This window comes from Trachemys scripta, chromosome 2 (assembly GCF_013100865.1).
Source record: "Trachemys scripta elegans isolate TJP31775 chromosome 2, CAS_Tse_1.0, whole genome shotgun sequence".
NCBI classification, from domain to species: Eukaryota; Metazoa; Chordata; order Testudines; family Emydidae; genus Trachemys; species Trachemys scripta.
The window spans coordinates 254,932,413-254,954,255 of NC_048299.1; the positions used below are offsets into that span (position 1 = coordinate 254,932,413).

The window sequence follows — 21,843 nt, forward strand, 5'->3', positions numbered from 1 at the left end:
CTGGAAGAACTAGTATCCAATTGACACTAATGCCCCAGAATATCTCAGAATTCTTTGTTAAAAAAGCAATGGTGTGTTACTTTTTAGTTCTGAGTGAAGCAAGCTGTGGAAATATGTTAAGCTCTACAGTTTCCAGCTCTACTTCTTGACTTATGTCTTCCTCATTTTCTCAGTGTGTCAAACAGTTACTAGGTTTTTGTCCATTGTAATTTGTACTTTGGAAGCCCAATTGCCCATCTATATGCTATCAAAACTTCACACTAAAGTCAGCATTTCCCTTCATGCAGACTCCTGTAGCTTTTCCAGGCATATACATTCCAGGGAGCTCTGTGTGCTGGCTGTGCACAAGTTCAGCCTATTTAGAGAAAAGGCACAAAGCAAATAACACCCCAGCTCCATGGATAAGAATGGCAACCTGTTATGATCATTTATAGGTATGGGGTAGCTAGCAATGAACAAAAGCTCAAGATAAATATACTCCTCTTCTAAGTGCCTCTTCAAAGCCACTTCTACCATGATAACTCAATTGTGAATTGGAACTGAGAATGACTAGGCAGGAGGCCAGCAGGGATTAAAAAAACCAACCACCCTCAAATGTGCAAACTGTGCATGCAGCTTCTATACACACAACCACCTGTGGCCTTCCTCCCATACCCCCTTTACTATTTTGTTACATTAGTTTACTGCATCTTCTCTTAATGTAACAGTAAACTTTTTGAGACATGGTGTGTCTTACTGTGTGTTTGTATAGTACCAAGCACATTGGGATAATCCTAATTGGGGCCTCTGAGTGCTACTTCAATATAACTAAAATAAATAATAATAATGTTACAAATGCTTTAAAAGGGGCCTCAGAAGAGCTTAACGGGATTGCAGGCTCCTTGCCTGGCAATGTGTGTTGTGTAGAGGCAGTCAGCCCCACAGCAATATTGTATAATTATCCAAGCAACCCAAGAATACTGGAGATCACTGGTGACAAAAAGTTAAATGGACACATGGTGCAAATCAAGAAATGATCCGATGAAAGATTTTGGCAAAACCGGAAGAGAGAGAGGCTGGAGGAAATGAATGGTCCAACACTGGAAGAAGCTACAGAGAATGAAGAGGCTAAGATCTGATGGGATCTGGCAAATGTCACAGACTCAACAGTGAAGGCAAACAGGCTGGATATAGTAGTTGAAGAAATGAAGGTAAACTAGATAATATTAATTGATATTGCCATACCAGCCATCAGAAACATAAAAAACAAACAAACAAACAAAAAAAGCCACACACCCCCAAGAGGAGAAGATATCAAAGTATGAAGAACTCTCCCATGAAGTGAAACAATTATGGAAAACTAGAACAGAGATGATCCCAGTGATTACTGAAGCACTTGAAGCGATCCCTCAAGATACGAATGAGCAGCTCAAAGAACATGTTAGGTGTGCACAACACCATGGTCTGGAACCTCCAGAAGACAGCACTCTTAGGACTGAGGGAATGTTAAGTAAAGTCAAAAGAGAACGACTGCATCTGAGCACACAACATGCAGGAATTCTGCAGAAAGGTTAAAAAAACTTTTAACTACTCAAACCAGCAGGATTTGCAGGTGACTCATAGGGATAAATTTTAGACAATAGTTTTCCCCTTTTTATGCTTACAGATCTTGTATGTTATGAAGGCTATTTGCTTAAAAAATCCCCATGATGTACTGAGGGATAATAATAAATAAATAAAATAACAACAATAACAATAATAATATTCTGAAACTACTTAGGGCATATGTGGCATCATTCCCAAGGGACAAATTCTTCCTCGTGGCAGCCTGATGAGGAACCGACTGGGAAAGGTAAAAACAATGTATCCTCAACTTATGCAACTGACTCAGAGGAAATCCCTGCTGAATTAAGGAACCATTTCTGAAGCAGCAGAGCCAGGAGACTCATGCAGCTGCAAAGGCACTTTGGGGCTGGATACTAGTAATCTAAAAATAATGCTTTTAGATCATGTTTGATAAGATCCATGTTTCTTTCACAATCTGTCTACCTGAACATATCTATATTTAAAAAAATAAAACAAATATAGTTGTTTCTTAGTATCATTTATTTGTAGGGTCCTACAAATTCAAGGTCCATTTTTGTCAATTCCACGGTCATATGATTTTAAAAATAGTAAATGTCATGATTTCAGATATTTAAATCTGAAATTTCACGTTATTGTAATTGTAGGGGTCCTGCCCAAAAATGAATTGGGAGGTCGCAAGGTTATTATAGGGGGGTGGTACTGCTACCCTTACTTCTGCGCTGCTGCTGCTGGTGGCACTGCCTTCAGAGCTGGGCAGCTGGGGAGAGGCAGCTGCTGGCCAGGAGTTCAGTTGTGAAGGCAGAGCTGCCGCCAGCAGCAGCATAGAAGTAACGATGGCATGGTATGGTATTACCACCCCTATTTCTGCGCTTCTGCCTGCATAGCTGGGGCTTCAGTCAGAAGCCACCACTCTCCGGCGGCTGAGCTCTGAAGGCAGTGCAGAAGTAAGGGTGACAATACTGCAATCCCTTGGCTCTCTTAATGGCTCTCCATGCGTCTCTGGACCCTCTCAGCTGTCGGGCTTGGACGGAAACATTGCCTGAGGGTAGTGAGAGAATGGGTTATCGGTGAGGTGGGGGTGGGGGTGAGCCCGGTCAATAGGGGCAACCCCTACCAAGATCTGAGCCTTTTCTCACACGCCCGTTAGAGCTCGACATTATGCTGTTTGGGACCCCTCTTTGAGGAAAGCCTCTGGATTGCAAGTCCAACCGCTACCTCCTCGTGGTGAGAGTCGGTAACTGGCTTGGATAGCCAGGCGGATTGCGGAGGACGAACCCACATCCCACATTCAGTGGGGTGTGGGACGGGGTTGGGCAGCCCCATATGGTGCCACATGGATGCCCCCCTGGTAAGGGTAGCCTCCCCCAGGTACGGGTTGACTCCCCCTGGTAAGGGTTAGATTCCCCCTGGTAAGGGTAGTCTCCCCCAGGCACAAGTTAGTTTCCCCCTGGAAAGGGTAAGTTTCCCCCAGGTATGGGTTAGTTTCCCCCTGGAAAGGGTTAGTTTCCCCCTGAGAAGGGTAAATCTTTTAGCTATGGAAAAAAGTAATTTATATTTTTATACCGGATTGGCGCTGGACCGGGTTAATAACGCCCCCGCTGTTGGCTTTGATGCCCCGGCTGACAGTGTTAAATATATTAGGGGTGTGATCAGGGTTGCTGGACCAATGGATAAAATGGTGTGGACTATAATGAAGTCTCATGAGCATGAGAGTGAGAATCAAGTCCTCCCAGTGGAGCATGGAGAGGAGGTAGAGGAGAATGTTTGTGATGATCATGGTGAGGAGATTTTATCTATCTTACCGATGGTTTTTACAAGGGACACTTTTAATGATTTAACTATGGACAGTTTTAATCCAGATTTTAAGTATTTAAGTACATTTGATGATCCATATGTTAGGGAATCAGGATATCTTAATGCTCATTTAGTTAATGGGTCTAGTTTATTAAATAGTTTTAGACCAAGTACTGATTTTAATAGGGATCGTAATAAGGATCTTAACAGTACTGGTAGTAATATAAATATATTAGAAAGTAGTTCGTGGAAGGATGGGGTTTTTTATTTAGAGTATCCCGTTGATAGTTTTAATTGTCCAATATGTCCCCAGATATTACCAACATTTGGTAAATGGGCCAAACACATTAATGTGGTTCATAAAAGTAAAGCCATACGAGTTGTATGTAGTAAATGTGGAAAATCTTCTCAATATCATAATATAGCTTGCCACTACCCCAAGTGCATACCCAAGAAGGCGGATACCCCAATGAAGAGCCATACGTGCTCGGTCTGTGGGCTTGGTTTTCATACTAGATCTGGATTGAGCCAACACTGTAGACATAGACACCCTGCTGTGAGGAATGAGCAAAGAAAAGAAGATATGGCTGCTAAAAGTAAGATCAAAGAGGGATCGACTAGATCTCGTATATGGACCAAAGATGAGGTTGCGCAGCTTATACAGTTGGAAAGGAAATATATTGGGAAAAGGAATATAAATAAATGTATTGAGAGCGAGATGAGGACCAAAACGAATAAACAAATATCAGATAAAAGACGAGAATTAGCAAAGAAGAAGTTAGTGGTAACAGGAGATAGGGAGGAAGTGACTGAGGTAGAGGACATTAGAGTAAATATATTAGAAATTCCGCCCCCAAGAGAGAGGATTTTCCCACTAAAAGGACATCCAGAAGTGGATTTAGTGGAGAAAATATGTAAACGGGGAAAACAAAGTAGGGAGGGAAGAGAAATAATAAATAGTTTAGGGGAAATTGAAGGATTATTAAAGGAGGATTTAACAAAAGCTCTCGGATGGGCAATGTTGGAAAAATTATGTTATTCATTAGTAGAGGGAAAGGACCCTAGAAATGAAAGTCAAATAGAGTTGAGGAATAAAGGAAAAGGGAAGATGAGAAAGGAGGGGAGAAGGAAGCAATTTAATGCAATTAGGAGATATGCTACAAAGAAAGCTAAGTATAAATTCTATCAACAATTATTTGATAAGGATAGAAGAAGATTGACTTGCATTATAATGGGAGAGCCAGATAAGGCTAAGTGTGCTATCCCTATGAAAGAAATTGAGGAATACTATGTAAATATTTTGGGAACAATTGGACATGGTAATATGATAGGGTGTCCATCATCCACAGAGAATGTGGATAATGATATATTAATGAGTCCGATCTCTGTGGATGAGATTAGAATAGCTTTAAGAGAAATAAGAAAAGATAGTGCTCCTGGCCCAGATAAAGTAAAAGTGAGCAATTTGTGGGATATTTTTAATTTAGACTCCTTAATACTTACAAAAAATTTTAATATATGGTTTCTAAATAGACAGGTACCAGATGAATTTAAGAAAAATAGAATGATTTTAATACCAAAGACACAAGATGAGGAGGAAATGAAGAAGTTAACAACATCTTGGAGACCATTGACAATTGGGTCAGTTTGGATTAGAATCTATACCAAAATATTAGCAAAAAGACTGGTGGAAACAGTTAAGATATGTAGTAGACAAAAAGGGTTTATATCCGCCCCTGGGTGTGAGGAAAATATTGCTATATTAGATAATTTGATTAAAGGGGCTAAACGAAATGGGAATGAAATTGCAATAGTGTTCGTAGATTTGGCTAAAGCATTTGATTCTGTGGGACACGGACATATAATAGCCGGGTTGAGAAGATTTGGTATAGATGAACATTTTATAGATATTATTAGGGACCTTTATGATAATTGCACAACTAGGGTATGGGTGGGTGATGAAGCTACTGAGTCTATTTTAATTAGGAGGGGGGTCAAGCAGGGTGACCCGTTGTCCCCAATTTTGTTTAATATTGCTATGGATCCCCTTTTAACTAGATTAGAAGTAGAAGGAAGTGGTTTTTATGTTAAGGGTAATAGTGTCACGTCATTGGCTTTTGCCGATGATGTGGCAATTTTAAGTAGCTCATATAAAGGAATGATCAAAAATTTGGGTATCTTAGAGGAGTTTTGTAAAAATACTAATCTCTCTGTTAATGTGAAGAAAACGAAAGGCTTTCATATTTTAACTAAACATAAAACCTATGTAGTTAATCCTAAGGATAATTGGCAGATAGGGTCAGAGGAGATTGAATATGTTCAACCAGGGGATTTTGAAAAATATTTAGGGGCTAGAATAGATCCCTGGATAGGTGTAGGGGGACCGGTACTTAAAGAAAAATTGAAAGATTGGAGTGAGAATTTAATTAAGGCCCCATTAAAACCGTCCCAAAAAATATTAATTTTACAGACATACATCTTACCGAAGCTATTTTATAATCTTCTTTTAATAGAACCCCCTTTTAATCTTTTAGACGATCTTGATGTGTTAGTTAGAAAAATAGTTAAAGAGATTTTACATTTACCTCAGTGTACCACAGATGGGATATTTTATTCTAGAGGTAGGGATGGTGGTTTAGCTCTCACTAAGTTTAGTGTGCAAATCCCAAATATGTTAATTCGTAAATGGAGGAGACATATTATCTCGAGAGATGATTGGATGGACCTATCTTATCTATATGCAGGAGAAAATCTTGTGGATAAAATATTGTCATTTAGTGCAGTAACATCTCATCCCAAGAAATGGAGGGAAGAGGAATTTTTAAGATGGTCGGAACTGAGATGTCAGGGAATAGGGATAAAATATTTTAAAAATGATTTAATTAGTAATTCGATTTTTAGAAACTCTAGTAAAGTTAAATCGTCAGCGTATATCGCAGCATTGCAGCTTAGGGCAAATATTTATCCTACTAGGGAGACATTAGCAAGAGGAAGAGGAGGTGTGAATGCTCTTTGTAGATGGTGCGGTAAAGTGCGGGAGACTGTTCCCCATATCTCAGGACAATGTTATAAGACTAAGAATGCTAGGATAAAAAGGCATAATAGAGTAGTGTCTGCAGTTGTAGATAAGGTTGGTAAATTAGGGTGGAAGGCAATGATAGAGCCCCATTTGAGAAATAGTAAGGGTGAGTTAAGAAAGACGGATATTATATTTATAAAAGGAGATACAGCAGTGGTGGTTGATGTTACAGTGTGATGGGAGGATAATGCCAGAAGTTTGGAACAAGCCCACAGTGAAAAGGTGGCTTATTATCTTGAGTTAGAGGAAGAAATTAAAAACTTAACGGGAGGTAAAAATATTCACTTCTTTGGTTTTGTGCTTGGGGCGCGTGGCAAGTGGAGTGAAGGTAATAATGATTTGTTACAATTATTGGGAATGGACAGAAGTAAAAATTTTAAGGAGAGTATATGTAGACTTGTTTTATATTCCACTATTGGTATGATGGCTATATTCAATGACAGGTAAAGATCCCGGAGTTTCCATTCCGTGTATCTTGCCAAAACTAAATTTTAGCTATTTTGGTTTCCATGCTCTAAATTTTGAAATTTTTAATATTGTTTTGAACATTAACATATTTAGTGTTATTTAATATCTGTCCTTCAATAGAATGGTTTTAACTATATAATAAATACTTATTAATGGATGAAATTCCAATTTAAATTATTAGTTTATTTTTTTTTTAACTACTGGATGTGGATGCGGACTGGCCGCGTATAATAACCAGGAAAGGGCAGGTAGTCACGCCTGTACATAAATAACCTTAGGACCCCCTCAACTTCCTTTTGGGCAGGACCTCCAATTTGAGAAATGCTGGTCTCCCCTACGAAATCTATATAGTACAGGGTAAAAGCACGCAAAAGACCAGATTTCATGGAGGGAGACCAGATTTCACAGTCCATGATGTGTTTTTCATGGCCGTGAATTTGGTAGGGCACTATTTATTTGCTTACTGCACAAGCAAGACTGATTTAAATACTTTCAGAGGTTGGGACTAATTATAATGGGACTATGATATAATGTATCTTTGACTGAATTTTAAAATTTAAACTAAGAAATTTTTTAAATAAGAAAATGTGAATTTTTAATACAACTTATTTGCTTTTCTTGGAGTGCAAATGGTTTGAAGAGGAATAGTTTCTACTCTGAGCATATCTTAACTAGATCAGTTGTTTTCCTTTACTTCCCATAGTCTTTTCAAAATTACATTTTCACAGGTTGCTGATGGTTATTATGCAAAAGAGCAATATAATCCAGTATGATGATCATTATTGAAAGGAATGTCTAGATATTTTTTCTCATACAAAGAACAAGGTTTATTATGATCATTCAATAATATTATATTTGACTCTAATGTTTAGTTATTATGGTCACAGGAACTATAGAAAAATCTTAGGCAGACAAATATATTTAAAAATTCAGCTTCCATGTTTCACCATAAACTGCAAACTTCTTTATTATGAAAAACTGCTTTGAAAAATTCTTAAATTTAAAGTATTAAATAAGGCATGAATGTTCAAAATGGTGTTGATTTCACTAGTCTTTCATTATACAGAAAATAAGAAGCCCCCTCTGCCCCCAACAATATTGAAATGTCCTGTTCTCACAGTTTCAGGATTACATGTTTTGATTTTTCATTTTGAAATTACTTTTTGTTTTCAGTTTTTGATTTATATGAATAAATAACAAAATTGAAAAGGGTGAAATTGAGTAAGAACATTTTGATTTTGTTGAAATGAAACATTTCAATTGACCTAAATTTTTTCTCCTCCAATTTTCTTTAATTCCTTAATTAGAATGAAGACAAAATATTGAAATCTCAAGATCCCTTTAAAACAGATTTTCCATTCCCCCCACAAAGATCTGTTTAGAACTAATGAAAATGTATGCAATAATAATTGCTGCATGGAATTCGGTGCTCTAGGAGGTTAATTCAATTACTGTGGCTACTTCTTTTAAGTTCTGAATAGTTTTTTGAACACTTATATGAACCCTAAGCTACGCAAGCTCAGGTAATTAAAGATCTTCAAGATCATATTTCAGGACACAAGTGGATTGCCTGTAGTATCAGGGATATATACTCCACCTCCACCATTACACACTGGCTAAATTCCATTATAGGGAGATTTTGCCTTCCAAAAAATTGGTGAAGAATTTGACCACTACCAGACATACCAAACTGGCCTAGATGCTCCAATAAGATTTGCCATACCAGAATAGGCTATGTTCCTTTTATATTGACTTCCAACATCAATTTTAGAAGAGTAAACGTAATGACATCCCAGTATTATTTTGAGATTAAATCATTGTAAAAAACATGTGGTTTGAATTATTGCTTCATTTTAGGAGTAAGTGCACAATTGTCCAAATTGCTCTTTGATAAGAGAGAATTCAGAGTCTGTACCAGCTCTTTGTGAACATGCTGCCAGTGGCTCAAATTTGGATACACTATGTTTGATAGCTTAGTTATAAGTACACTCCTGTCCATGGGGGAACACGAATTAAAACAGTCAGACTTCTTTCATTTAGGGCCTCAATCAAGAACTTTATCATAATAAACATTTTAATATGCTTATGCTGCTAATGTTGAGGATACAATTCTGTAATGCCTTCCTTTTTTGCGTAGTGAATTTTAGCCACAGTATAGCATCATATGTTTTAGGGCCAGATCATTAGCTAGTGTAAGTCAGTGTAGCATCAATGGATTTTCACCAGCTAAAGAACTGGCCCTTAGACATTTAAATACAAGAAAACCTAACAATATTTTTCACCAAATGTATTTATTTTGTGGTGAAAATGGGTCTGACCCACAATGAGTTACTGGTCTTATTTTAATCAAAGAATGCAGTACTAAATCACAATCAAAATATTTACTGTAATAATTTGCTGGTTCTAAAACACTAAAAATGACTATTTTGTTACAGACTATAAAAGCAGGAAGAGAACTAAAGATGCATAATGTCATTTCAAATAAAACAAGATTTTCCAGAATCAGTGCTGTTGATATTCATATTTTGTGTAAGTTAGCTTTGTAACAAAATTAAAAAAAAAAGGCTTATGTTTATTTTGGTATTTTAACTACTGCAGAGGAGTATAAAGAAAATAAACACTGTGAGGTCTAGAATAAGTAGGGTTACATTCATAATTTAGAGATTAAAGCATAACTCCTACTGACAAAGGGAAGAGCAGCATGGTAGAAATGAATAGATTTATACTTTGGGTATGCATTATCCCCCGGATGTACAGTGTTAGATTTCTAGATCTATAGTGATTAGTGCATAGAAAGAGTTCTATCTGAGAACATATTGAAAAGATTAGGACCTTAATTAATGGAGGAAATGAATTTGAGAAGATATAATAAAAGTTGGTAATGTTATCAAAGAAGTTTAGTCAGACGCTGCTATTTACTCTTTCATAATCCAAATACAGGAAGGCGGGCAACAAATTCAAAATGGATACTCAGAATGTAGATAGCCTGAAGGAATTCATTGCTACAAGCTATCATTTAGGGAAAGAGTTTAGTAGGGCTCAAAAAACAGGATTAGGCACTAATATAGATGAGAATATCCACCGTTGCTAACTGATCAGCTCATCTTGCCAGAGTGCTACCAATACATGCCCAATCCTGGAAAAGCAGCTTGTGAGTTTTCAGAATCTTTGGACAGAAATAAGGATGAAGGCCTGACCCAGCTGCATATCTGAACCCGTATTAGACTTAATACGGATCTGGATCTGAACATCATTTCATCAGGCAATCTCTAAAAACCAACAGGGCAAAATAAAATAACCAGGTTTTCATTCAAATCATCATGACACGCATTCTGAACCTGATGTGCTGCCTTCTGTAAAGCTGTGCATTAGGTAAATCATGAAGGTGTGTGTTGGAGGGTTTAGGAATACTTTGCACGTATGTCATCAACTTTCAAAGCCAGCAGCCTATTTAAAATGACAGCAAACAGAAGAAAGCTGAGCAAGATTACAAAGTGATCTAGCTGCTCTCTGTGCTACTTTATGAAAAGGATATACAGCATATCAAGAATTTCAATATAGGAAAGACTTAGCACAACTACTTTTCTAAATATGAAAACTGTCTTGACTGATGAGGTGAAAATGGAAAGCCACAGTGTTTTGTGAAGAGTTCCTGGCCATTTTTTTTTCATATTACAAGAGTGGCTACCTTACATATTTTAGCTCAGTATTTTAGCTTGTATCTCACAAGCTAAAGTAGTAAACATTTTGTTATTTACCTAGATGGACAGGAGGATAAGAATGAGTTTATTTGCCATCCTTACATAAATAATAGTCTGAGAAATAAGCTGAAAGACATTACTGTCTGGATCAAACACTATTTTTAAAATGTTTTAACAGGCTTTCATGTAGTTGTGTACCATTTGTCTAATAGAGAAAGATGCAACATAAGAATCCTATCTTTAGTCTTAGATATAGAGAATTTTGTGCACGCATCATGAATGTAGCTATGTGGAGCGGAACCTCAAACACTATTCTGAAGGGATATAAAGTATGAACATAGTAAAACTAATTATCAAATCTCTTAATTAAGTTTTTCAAATAATTTTTCCCTAGCATATGGAGAAGTATTTTTGCATAACTGAGTACATCAATCTAATTCAGGGAATATGACTGATAAGTTTAGAAAAGAATGCTCTTACAATCTGCTCCTCTAAATTAACAACTATTAAATTAGCACGTTACACTGAATACACAAAATTTACTTTAGAATAAGCAAATGAAGATTTAGCAGTTCAGCTGATTAACATTGTTTTTTATGTTGTTTGTGTTACTTCAGTAATAATGATAATAAATTCTGGTTTTAAAAGAATTAATTTAGCTAAGAACCAGTTTAAAAAATGTAACAAGCTTGAAAAAAATCAACGGCAAATCAGTAACTTTTTAATACAGATAATTAACTCACCAACAGTGACATGAATCATGAGGTATCATTCATGAAAGCTGAAATATAGTGTATTGTCTCCTATCTTGATATATATTATGAAATAACTAGGGATATTACTTCTAGCATCATTCGTACACATAAAGTCTGTTCTTTTCAAGTAGTACAAATGCCTAAATTAAGGAGGGTTATTTTTTTCTTTTACTACATTATTTTAAAAAGTCTAGTCTTTGTTTTTTTCTATCTTGATTACACATAATGGACCACAGCTTATGCAGAGTAAACTGCTATAGCACCACTGACTTCAAACAGAGCTATGCCACTTTACTGTGGTAGAGGATCTGGTCTAATGTGTGAAATTTACCTATGTGCACAAAGATCACACAAGGCCTTCTGAGCCCCACTTGAGTCTCTATTGCGGGCCTAAGTGTTGTGGAAGGTTTTGTCTATATCCTCTTCTTTGGATGAGTTTAAACCACTATGAGAAAGGAAACTTTTTATCATATCCCAATACTCTTTCAGTATATACTGCTGCCTTGAAAAAGCTATACCATGTAATTATAAACGGTGTTGAATTAACCATGTATCTTTTCCCAGTTATTTTCCAACAAACTGAATCAGCTAATTAAAGAGGTGACTTGATTCATCTGTTCTTTACATTAGTTTTACACCAGTGCAACTCCACTGAGGCCAACAACTACTGAGGCAGCTGTACAGAGGAACTACAGGGGCAGTAACAGAGAAAACTGCTACATCAATAAAAAACATGCTTGTGTGATGGGGTGTATAAACTCCACATCAGGTAGGAAGGGGTTAAGGATTTGCTCTGTGCTGCAGTGGTCCCATACCAGTAAGTCACATCAAGAATGCATGACTACGTTATGTAGTGAGACAGTGTATCCTGATTTACTGCATGGAGACACCCAGTGATATAATCAATGGCACTGTACTTTAATTTGCATGCAACAAAGATCAAATTTACCCTACAACATAATCAGGTGGATGAGTCTAGCATGGTTTTTAATTTTGATGTTCTGTATTTGGAAGTTGGTTTACATTTCTAATCAGTGAATCAATTAACATGTCTAAGTAATAAACCCCTTTACTTTAGCGAGGCTATAGTGTTGACACGAGTAAAGGTTGCAGGACCATACCTACATGTTTTCTCTCACCTTTACCGGCTTCAAAATGGCATCAGATTACTCACCATATTGTTGGTGGTTCAGAACCTTCTATTTCCAAGTAATCATATTTTTCTTCCATTTGAAAATCAGTAAATATGAGTGAAATGGTATCGCCAGGCTCTGCCACAATGGTCCATGTACAATCTGCATTATTATGATACTCATTAGGAAAATTGGGACTGGAGATCATGCCACTGGATCCTCTCATTGTTCCTCCACATGCATCTTCAGCTGTTTAAAAACAAAATCACAACATTTTCAATAAGAAAAAAAATTACGAAGTGTTATTAAATCACTCCTCAAAAACCAATGCTATGAAACTGCCACATTTAAAATAAACCTGCATGTGCTCCTAGAAAAAGTGTTAATAGTTTTAAGGGTTTATTATACATCATAAATATGCAATGTAAAGGTTCTGTTACCCTCTATGCAAATAGTCACTGTGTTGTTTAGTTTGTTTTGAAAATTAAATTAGTAATCTATGATTATTATTTTACCAAAAACTTTTAGAATCCTCTTTTGTGTGACTTTGATGAAAATTGTTCCCATTCAGTCTTATGAAGAGTGATATGAAAAACATCAAATTAATATTATGGTTCTCTCTTCTGCTTCAATCAGAATAGCTTTGGATCAAGCACATTACATCTCTACTTAGCATTTAGAGTTTGGTTCATGTATAATTCAGCATTTATCTTTGAAAGAAGTTATGTTGAAAAATAAGATTTTGTTAACTGGGGCATGAGTACTTTAGCCACCCTTTGCTAATTGCATCATAATCATTTCATTGTGGTAGCTAATAGTTAGTATCTTATATATGGAAGCATAGATTCTTTCTTCCATTGCCTTTTCACTGAAAAACTAGTCACAGCATATCACTTTTCAGAACAATGCTGCTCATACATAGTGCCTTGAATGCCATCACCCTGACACCTTTGTGCTCATGATTTTTACAGCAGAGCCATTTTAATGGAGAGGAATTTTTCGATAGATCACATATTTCAAATATCTCTACACATATGCTTCTTTCCTGGATATTTATTCTATTCCATAATTTACTCATGACCATCTTCTGGATTATGCAACATGCTCACATTGGTGAGGATTTACTTATACAAACACTCCCATTGAAGTCAATTTGGACTGCTCCTGTGAGAAAGTGCTCTTCAGGTGAGGGTTCACAACAATTGGTGCAGTATGGTTTGAAGCATGCCTTATCTATACTGTAGTCAAAAGTATTTTTTGAGCTAATAAAATACGTTGAGATTGTAATGCTACCACTTTCAATAAATGGAGAAATGTCACGTTTTATCACAGTAATTCAAACTTCATGATCCAAATGTGTGAGACATACTAGCAAAGGAATCCCTGACTATGGTCAATTAAAGTGCTAACATACAGTAATGAAAGCTGAGTTGGTGCCCGAATAATAGTCAATACTGCTGACAGATGAATGCCAAGATGAAGACACATTTATTTTTGAAAGAGTATATCATCATTAGTGCAAAAGCTTTTAAGACTTTGAAAACACCTGCTCAGATTCACTTCTGTCAGGGAGAAAATCCCAAATGGCTGCCATGATCCCATCAATTATGGCAGTTTTAGCTTAATTTTGTTCTTTAGAAGTTCTGCTAAACTGTTTATATGATCAAAAAAGTTTTAACAGTAAAATATCATTTAGGAGTCAATCTGGCAGGGTGCCCAGCACTCTCAATACCCATTCAAGTCAATGGAAACAGAAGATGCTCATTGTTTCACAGAATCAGGCCCTTCCTCACTGCAGGAATCCAATAGCAGGTGTGGATGGGGAAACTTTGTCCCGTGGGATTGTGTAGTGAAGCAGAAATTAGCAAAAATCATAACTGTTTTTGTTCAACAGAGGCTAAAATGATTATTAAAATATTAAAAAGAGTAAAAGAACAAGGAATTTACCAATTGTGTCTCTACAATGGGGTTTGATTAGTATGCAGTATATAAGGCCTGGGGTCAGCCCTTGAACAATGAGGATAAACCAAAACATTAAATAGCTGCTAATTAACTGAGCACTCCAACCTGGGCACTGAATGAGGGTGGGGTGCTGTGGAAAAAATATGTGGTCATGTAATTAAAGACTATCATAATGCATATGGAGAAGGGGGCTGAATGAAGGTTGCACAGGCAGTCTTAATAATGGCATTTCTTAATTTTTGAGTGCTTCACTTTCCAACACAAATAATGTTCTTTTAACAATTCATAATATGTAGGTGACTGGGGGCAACTTGACCTGTGCATGTAATTCTCCTTTAAAACCATAAAATTCAGATAGCATAATTTCTTAGCTATCAATCATAAAACGAAATAAACCAAACAGTCAACAAAAGTAAAATAAATTGACATCCTGGCAGTGTGGGACAAATCTAGCAATGGTATATGAGGCAGAAAGGAAGAGAGAGGAAAGATGATGAATTGGCAAGGACACTAGCCTGGACTGTGGGAGGCCAAGCTTTAATTCCCTGCTCTGCCACAGATTTCCTTAACCCAGGCCAAGTCATTTAACTCCCTGAGTCTCAGTTCCCCCCCTCTATAAAATGGAGAGATAGCTCAGTGGTTTGAGCATTGGCCTTCTAAACCCAGGGTTGTGAGTTCAATCCTTGAGCGGGCCACTTAGGGATTTGGGGCAATATCAGTACTTGGTCCTGCTAGTGAAGGCAGGGAGCTGGACTCAATAACCTTTCAAGGTCCCTTCCAGTTCTAGGAGATGGGATATCTTTATTTATTTATTTAATTTAACTCTGTCCACATATCTATGCAAGGGACACCATCAGAGGCTCATTCACCTGCACATCTACTAATGTGATATATTTCATCGTGTGTCAGCAATGCCCCTCTGCCATGTACATTGGCCAAACTGGATAGTCTCTATGCAAAAGAATAAGTGGAAACAAATCAGATGTCAAGAATTATAACATTCAAAAACCCAGTCAGAGAACACTTCAACCTCCCTGGTCGCTCAATTACAGACCTAAAAGTTGCAATTCTCCAACAAAAAAAATTCAAAAACAGACTCCAACGAGAAACTGCAGAATTGGAATTAATTTGCAAACTGGACACCATTAAAATACGCTTGAATAAAGACTGGGAGTGGATGGGTCATTACACAAAGTAAAAACTATTTCCCCATGCTAATTTTCCCTCTATTGTTACTCACTCCTTCTTGTCAACTGTTGGAAATGGGCCATCCTGATTATCACTACAAAACTTTTTTTCTCCTGCTGATAATAGCCTACTTTAATTGATTAATCTTGTTATAGTTGGTATGGCAACACCCATTTTTTCATGTTCTCTGTGTATATACATCTTCCTCCTGTATTTTCCACTGCATGATTCTGATGAAGTAGGTTTTAGCCCATGAAAGCTTATGCTCAAATAAATGTGTTAGTCTCTAAGGTGCCACAAGTACTCCTCGTTCTTTTTTCTCAATCCAGTTAGTGAGCCAATAGCACTCCATGTTTTCTGTTGTGAAGAGTACATTTCCTCTGGGAATGACTGAGCCTTCAGGAACAGCCTTTACTGTTATCAGAAGAAGCCCTTCACACTTCTCAAGAATATAGTTCCATCCCTTTTCATTGAAGACATGATCTTGAAAATGCTCTCTGTACACCTCTTTGACTTCCTGGATTTTCTCTTTGGTTATCACTTTGCCTTTTAAGTACTTATTTAGAATGTACTGCAACCAGTAAAAAATGGTTTCCTCATATTTCACCTTCTTTAATCTGGTGTTCTCAGTCTTCTTTTCACTATATTCAAATTAAGAATAAACTATGCTTGTATTAGGTGGATATTGCTTATAATGTGTAACCTTGTAGGAGTTGAGCAGGATGTAGTGAGCAGGATGTTGAACTCTGTGCCTGCCGCTGCACGTTCCATCTTGCCGAGCATGAGCCGCCGCTGCCGCTGCGAGCAGGAACAATCACAAACGGGCTGTGCCACCTCTGCCGCCGCCTCCCCTCGCTGCCAAGAGCCTCCCTGAGGGGCAGACTTCGCTCCCTGCCCAGAATTGCTATTTTTGTTTACTTTATTATTTTTTTAAATTTCACAGTTCAGGGTAACTGTATTCCCTGTGGTCCAGCAAGGGCACCCAGTTTTAGACTTCCAGTTCCCCAGCCATCACCTCTCTTGGATGGAGATCCGCATCTTTCTCCCTCCTGACTGGGTTTTTCCCATGACGCACAGTTCCCTGGTGACACTGAGAGTTCCTCAGCATGACAGACTGCCTAAGTATGCCTTCCTTTGCTTTCTCCTTAGAGACAGTAATCAGTGTAATTGGCCACAGTTAAAAGTTACCATACAGCCCTTTCTAATCAAGCACGTTTATTCTTAAGGTGAAAACATATTGAACATTTCTATAGAGAAAACATTAAAAACAATAAAAGAAACTATTTGGAAGCTAGTAAGCTTACCAGAAATCACTCCTAGCTCCACCAAGTAGGTGCTCAGCTCTTTACCAAAGGGTTCTTCAGAACAATCTGTGAGTCACTGCTTGACATAGTTTAGGCCTTTGATTTTGAGACACCCTTGAACAGGTGATCAGCCCCTCTCCTCAGAGGGTAGCTTCAGAGGACTGAGTTTTTGCATAACTGGCAGTAGGACAGGGGAAATTTGCATTCACCTGCCCCTAGATATTTCCCAGAAATCCACTTCACACACATTGTCCAAAAAGCTATTCTTGCCTCCCATATTGTTCAATATAGTCCTTTGGACATCCTGGCCCACAATAATACATAACTTTGGCATTTAATACAGTGGACTCTAAAGATACTTAAACTTAATTCAGTAGTATTTCCCTAAGATATTGCAGGAGATTGCCATATCTGACACAGCCCAGAATTGCACCTTTTATTTACTTTATTTTTTTTCTAAATGTATTTCTCTGCTCTAGTTTCCTTTTTTCTTTATTATTCTGTTTAGTTCTTTGCTTTAACCAATAGGTGTCATTGATATCCCCGCCGATACTACATAAACATTGAGCTGGAAGTTTCAAGAGCAGCAGTGATCAGAGAGGGTCAAATTTAGCACTGATTTCGACCTCATGCAAGTTCATTGACTTCAATGGAATTAAGTTGAATTTGCATGGAATGCAAATCAGGGCTTAATTCAGCATATGAATCATAGAATTATAGAATATCAGGGTTGGAAGGGACCTCAGGAGGTCATCTAGTCCAACCCCCTGCTCAAAGCAGGACCAATTCCCAACTAAATCATCCCAGCCAGGGCTTTGTCAAGCCGGGCCTAAAAAACCTCCAAGGAAGGAGACTCCACCACCTCCCTAGGTAACGCATTCCAGTGCTTCACCACCCTCGTAGTGAAATAGTGTTTCCTAATATCCAACCTAGACCTCCCCCACTGCACCTTGAGACCATTGCTCCTTGTTCTGTCATCTGCCACCACTGAGAACAGCTGAGCTCCATCCTCTTTGGAACCCCCCTTCAGGTAGTTGAAGGCTGCTATCAAATCCCCCCTCATTCTTCTCTTCTGAAGACTAAACAATCCCAGTTCCCTCAGCCTCTCCTCATAAGTCATGTGCTCCAGACCCCTAATCATTTTTGTTGCCCTGCGCTGGACTCTTTCCAATTTTTCCACATCCTTCTTGTAGTGTGGGACCCAAAACTGGACACAGTACTCCAGATGCGGCCTCACCAATGTCGAATAAAGGGGAAAGATCACGTTCTTCGATCTGCTGGCAATGCCCCTACTTATACAGCCCAAAATGCCGTTAGCCTTCTTGGCAACAAGAGCACACTGTTGACTCATATCCAGCTTCTCATCCACTGTGACCCCTAGGTCCTTTTCTGCAGAACTGTTACCTAGCCATTCGGTCCCTAGTTTGTAGCAGTGCATGGGATTCTTCCGTCCTAAGTGCAGGACTCTGCACTTGTTCTTGTTGAACCTCATCAGGTTTTTTTTGGCCCACTCCTCTAATTTGTCTAGGTCCCTCTGTATCCGATCCCTACCCTCTAGTGTATCTAACACGCCCCCTAGTTTAGTGTCATCTGCAAACTTGCTGAGAGTGCAGTCCACACCATTCTCATAGATCATTAATAAAGATATTAAACAAAACCGGACCCAGGACCGACCATTGGAGAGCATCATGCCACCAAATCTACCTAGGTATTTCCACTACATTGAACACTTATAATTAACTGCATAATTCACTTTGGCCTTGTTGAAAGAAAAACTAAGATGATGAGTAACAACACACTTCTACCTAGTTTGACTGTATTCTGGACTTTAAAACAGATATACAGAGAGCAAGGAAAGAGTTTGGTACCTTTTCTGGTTTAAAAAAAACACATGTAAAGAAGTGTGTGTGTAAGCAAGGTGTTCACACCATACCTAGGCAACTCTGATGTGACTTCCACAATAGCAAACAACCCAGCCGGGGAAGCTGAGGGCATTTGAAAGAGTTACACTGAACTCCTCCATCATACTGATCTCTATCTGCTCATTGTACTTAAGGCTGGGGCCAGCCCGCAGTCTCACCCCTCTTATTCTTCCAATTTTTAGAGACAGTATTATATTATTGAAAAGTTAGCAAAGTAATCTTAAAAGACTATACGCTTCTGCTGCCTCTTAAGCATTTGATAGTGGTATTAATTTTAAATATTACTCTTGAAACACTACATACAATAAGAGCCCTTAGCTCTTATAAAGTACTTCTCATCTGAAGATCACTAAGAACTTTACAAAGGAAGGTACATATTAATAATGTAGGAAATACTGGGTAGACAGATGCTCATGCACACACACGCACGATATTTCCAATAAACTCTATTTCTAGTTTGACATATACCAGGGCAGACTCTGCAGTGCACTGCAGCCACTTTATGCTGTGCCACAAGTATAAAGCATCTCTGTAGATGACATAGGAGGATCATCCTAATTGAAAGGGAAATAACAGAATTGGCATAATTGCTCCTAGTTGACACTCCTCCACTGCTAGCATAGGAGGCCAGGCTGGGGCTTTCACACACACCAGTCGTCCCTGGCTGTTGCACTGAGCTTTCAAAGACATTGTCAGCTGGTGCAACTCAAAGCACCCATCAGGCTTCTCTAATTTATAATGAGGAATGAGACTGGGAAACAGCTAGCCCATAATTGGCCACCTATGTACCACCAACCCCCGAGCCATACTGTGCACTCCTAGGCTGCAGCCAATGAATTACGCTGCACAGTACAATGGAAATTACAATACTCAAAAAATAAGTAAAACTACAGTATCTTGGTATTTTTAAAAGAGCTTTAGAAATCCCAACACATACATACAGTGCACACATACCCCTCTATCTCTCTCCGTCCAAAAAAAACTAAAGTATGTTTATTTCTGAGAGGTCCTGTCAATCTGGTCTTTAAGTGCCAAAAATTTCTGTTGGACAACAAAAGAGAATAGAATAAAAAAATTAAACAGATCAAAATCAAAAGTGTCCCTGAACAACATTATGCTCTTTTCCCTGAAGCCTTATATTTAGCATAAATTAATATATGAACTAACCACTTATGTGTATAAACTACATTTGTGTAATATGAAGCACAATTTTAAGTATTTTCAGATGTTTTGAAATGAAAGCTATTTTGTTTTCCTTTTAGGATATAGTTCATGATTATTTGATTAAATGAAATAGGATGGAGATGGGATATAATTATGTAGATTACACTTTTTGATATTTTTCCAAGACTATTACCCTTTAGCTGTAATCTTGATTCTGACAGTAAAAGTGTTTTGCTATAAAATTCTATCAGTGTTATCTAAATAAAATTTGCAACCGGCGATCACATTTAAAATTTGAAGTCAAGGGTAAAGAAAATGAGATTATCACCTCCAGGCAGTAACTTCCTTGGCTTATGAAAGTAAACATTGCTGTCTGTCTGTTACAGAGTCACCATGCACACAGATCTAGCTAGTTATCCCAGCACTTATATTGTAAATACAGTATTTTTTTAGAATTTTGTAATTTAGCTCTAAAAATCACTCTTGGCTAGAGATAAGCCCAGAGGGTCTCCACCTAGGTATGCTTTTAAAAAATAATAATAATTAAAAAATAGCTGCCCTCTTTTTTTAAGAGACATAAAATACTTTAAAAATGGAAATGTGCTTCTCACTTTGTTCTTGTGAAACTCAGAATTGGCTTGACTGGAGCAATGCAATTGGGAAAGCATTTAGGGCCCAATTACTCACCCCCTCCCCCTGCAAAAACAACAACAACTCTGTGTACCTTCAAGTTTCAGCTGGTCTTTGTACACAACCAGGGCAATGACACAATATTCAGCTTTTTGGATTTTTAACAGGTCTTCATTTGCAGGTTTGCCTCTGGGCAGCTTTCAGAGATTTTCAATTCTGCCAAACTTGGTCAGTGTTTACCCACTACAAATGTTCATATGCACATCCCTGTTTCATTATTTTAGGCCTACTGTATGCTTTTCCCAGGAAATGCAACTCAATTATTTTTTCTTACTTGGTTGGATCATCATTATGAACTGTAGTTAATATTCTGGTAGCAAAGAAACTAAACTGGTTGAAGCTGAAACCTCCACACATGAAAGACATAGGTTTGCTATATATAAAAATGGCCTCAGTTCTTATGATCTAATAATGACAATTGCAACACAAATTATATATAAAAGTACTCAGGAAATAGAGTGGATTAAAATGTACTCTAACAATTTGTAATAGTGATTGCAGCTTGAGCTGTTTGAAGCTTATTTGCATGGAATTGGAATGTATCTGTGGGTTCAATTGACTTGCACTTCACTTACTATTCGCTTGGAGATTAGCTTTATATATAAAAAAAGCTCCAAGTGAAGCCAAAGTGTGAACTCAGGTCCCAGAGTGAGAGTACCAGCCAGCAAACTCTAGTCTTCATCTGGATCTTCCACAAACAGTTAAATGCTCGACTATTTGAACCTGTGTTTTAGACGACCTGTGTACACGGCCCACTTCCCTATCCATTCTCTGAAAGTTTTTCACAGGAACTGGCTTCCTCTTTAACCCTCATTCTGTAGCAGCAAGACCTGGAAATGATCCTCCAGCTCTTCTGCTGCTCACACTGTGCCTAGTAAACCTCAGAATTCTGCTTATGATAACAGTGTCTCCTATTATGGAAGAATTATTTTATCATGAAAGCATACTGGAGTTCATCACAGCAAATAATAAGGTAAATGCATTAGAGCGGCTGGAAATAAATGTCTCAGTCATGATGTTGAATTATGGGGAGAGAACCCAATTTTTCTGAAAAATATTTCCAGGAATAGCGATGGTAGCTGGCCTACAAGCAATACCAATCCTACACTCTCAAAGA

General features: G+C 37.8%; 1 protein-coding gene across 1 annotated transcript in view; it reads right to left on the reverse strand.

Moving 5' to 3' along the window:
• CSMD3 (CUB and Sushi multiple domains 3) overlaps positions 1-21,843 on the reverse strand; it is a 1,107,808-nt gene that overhangs the window by 785,469 nt on the left and 300,496 nt on the right. Inside the window, exon 5 of the mRNA XM_034759587.1 lies at positions 12,538-12,745. Coding sequence (XP_034615478.1) covers positions 12,538-12,745 — 208 coding nt within the window. The remainder of the gene's footprint in view (positions 1-12,537; positions 12,746-21,843) is intronic.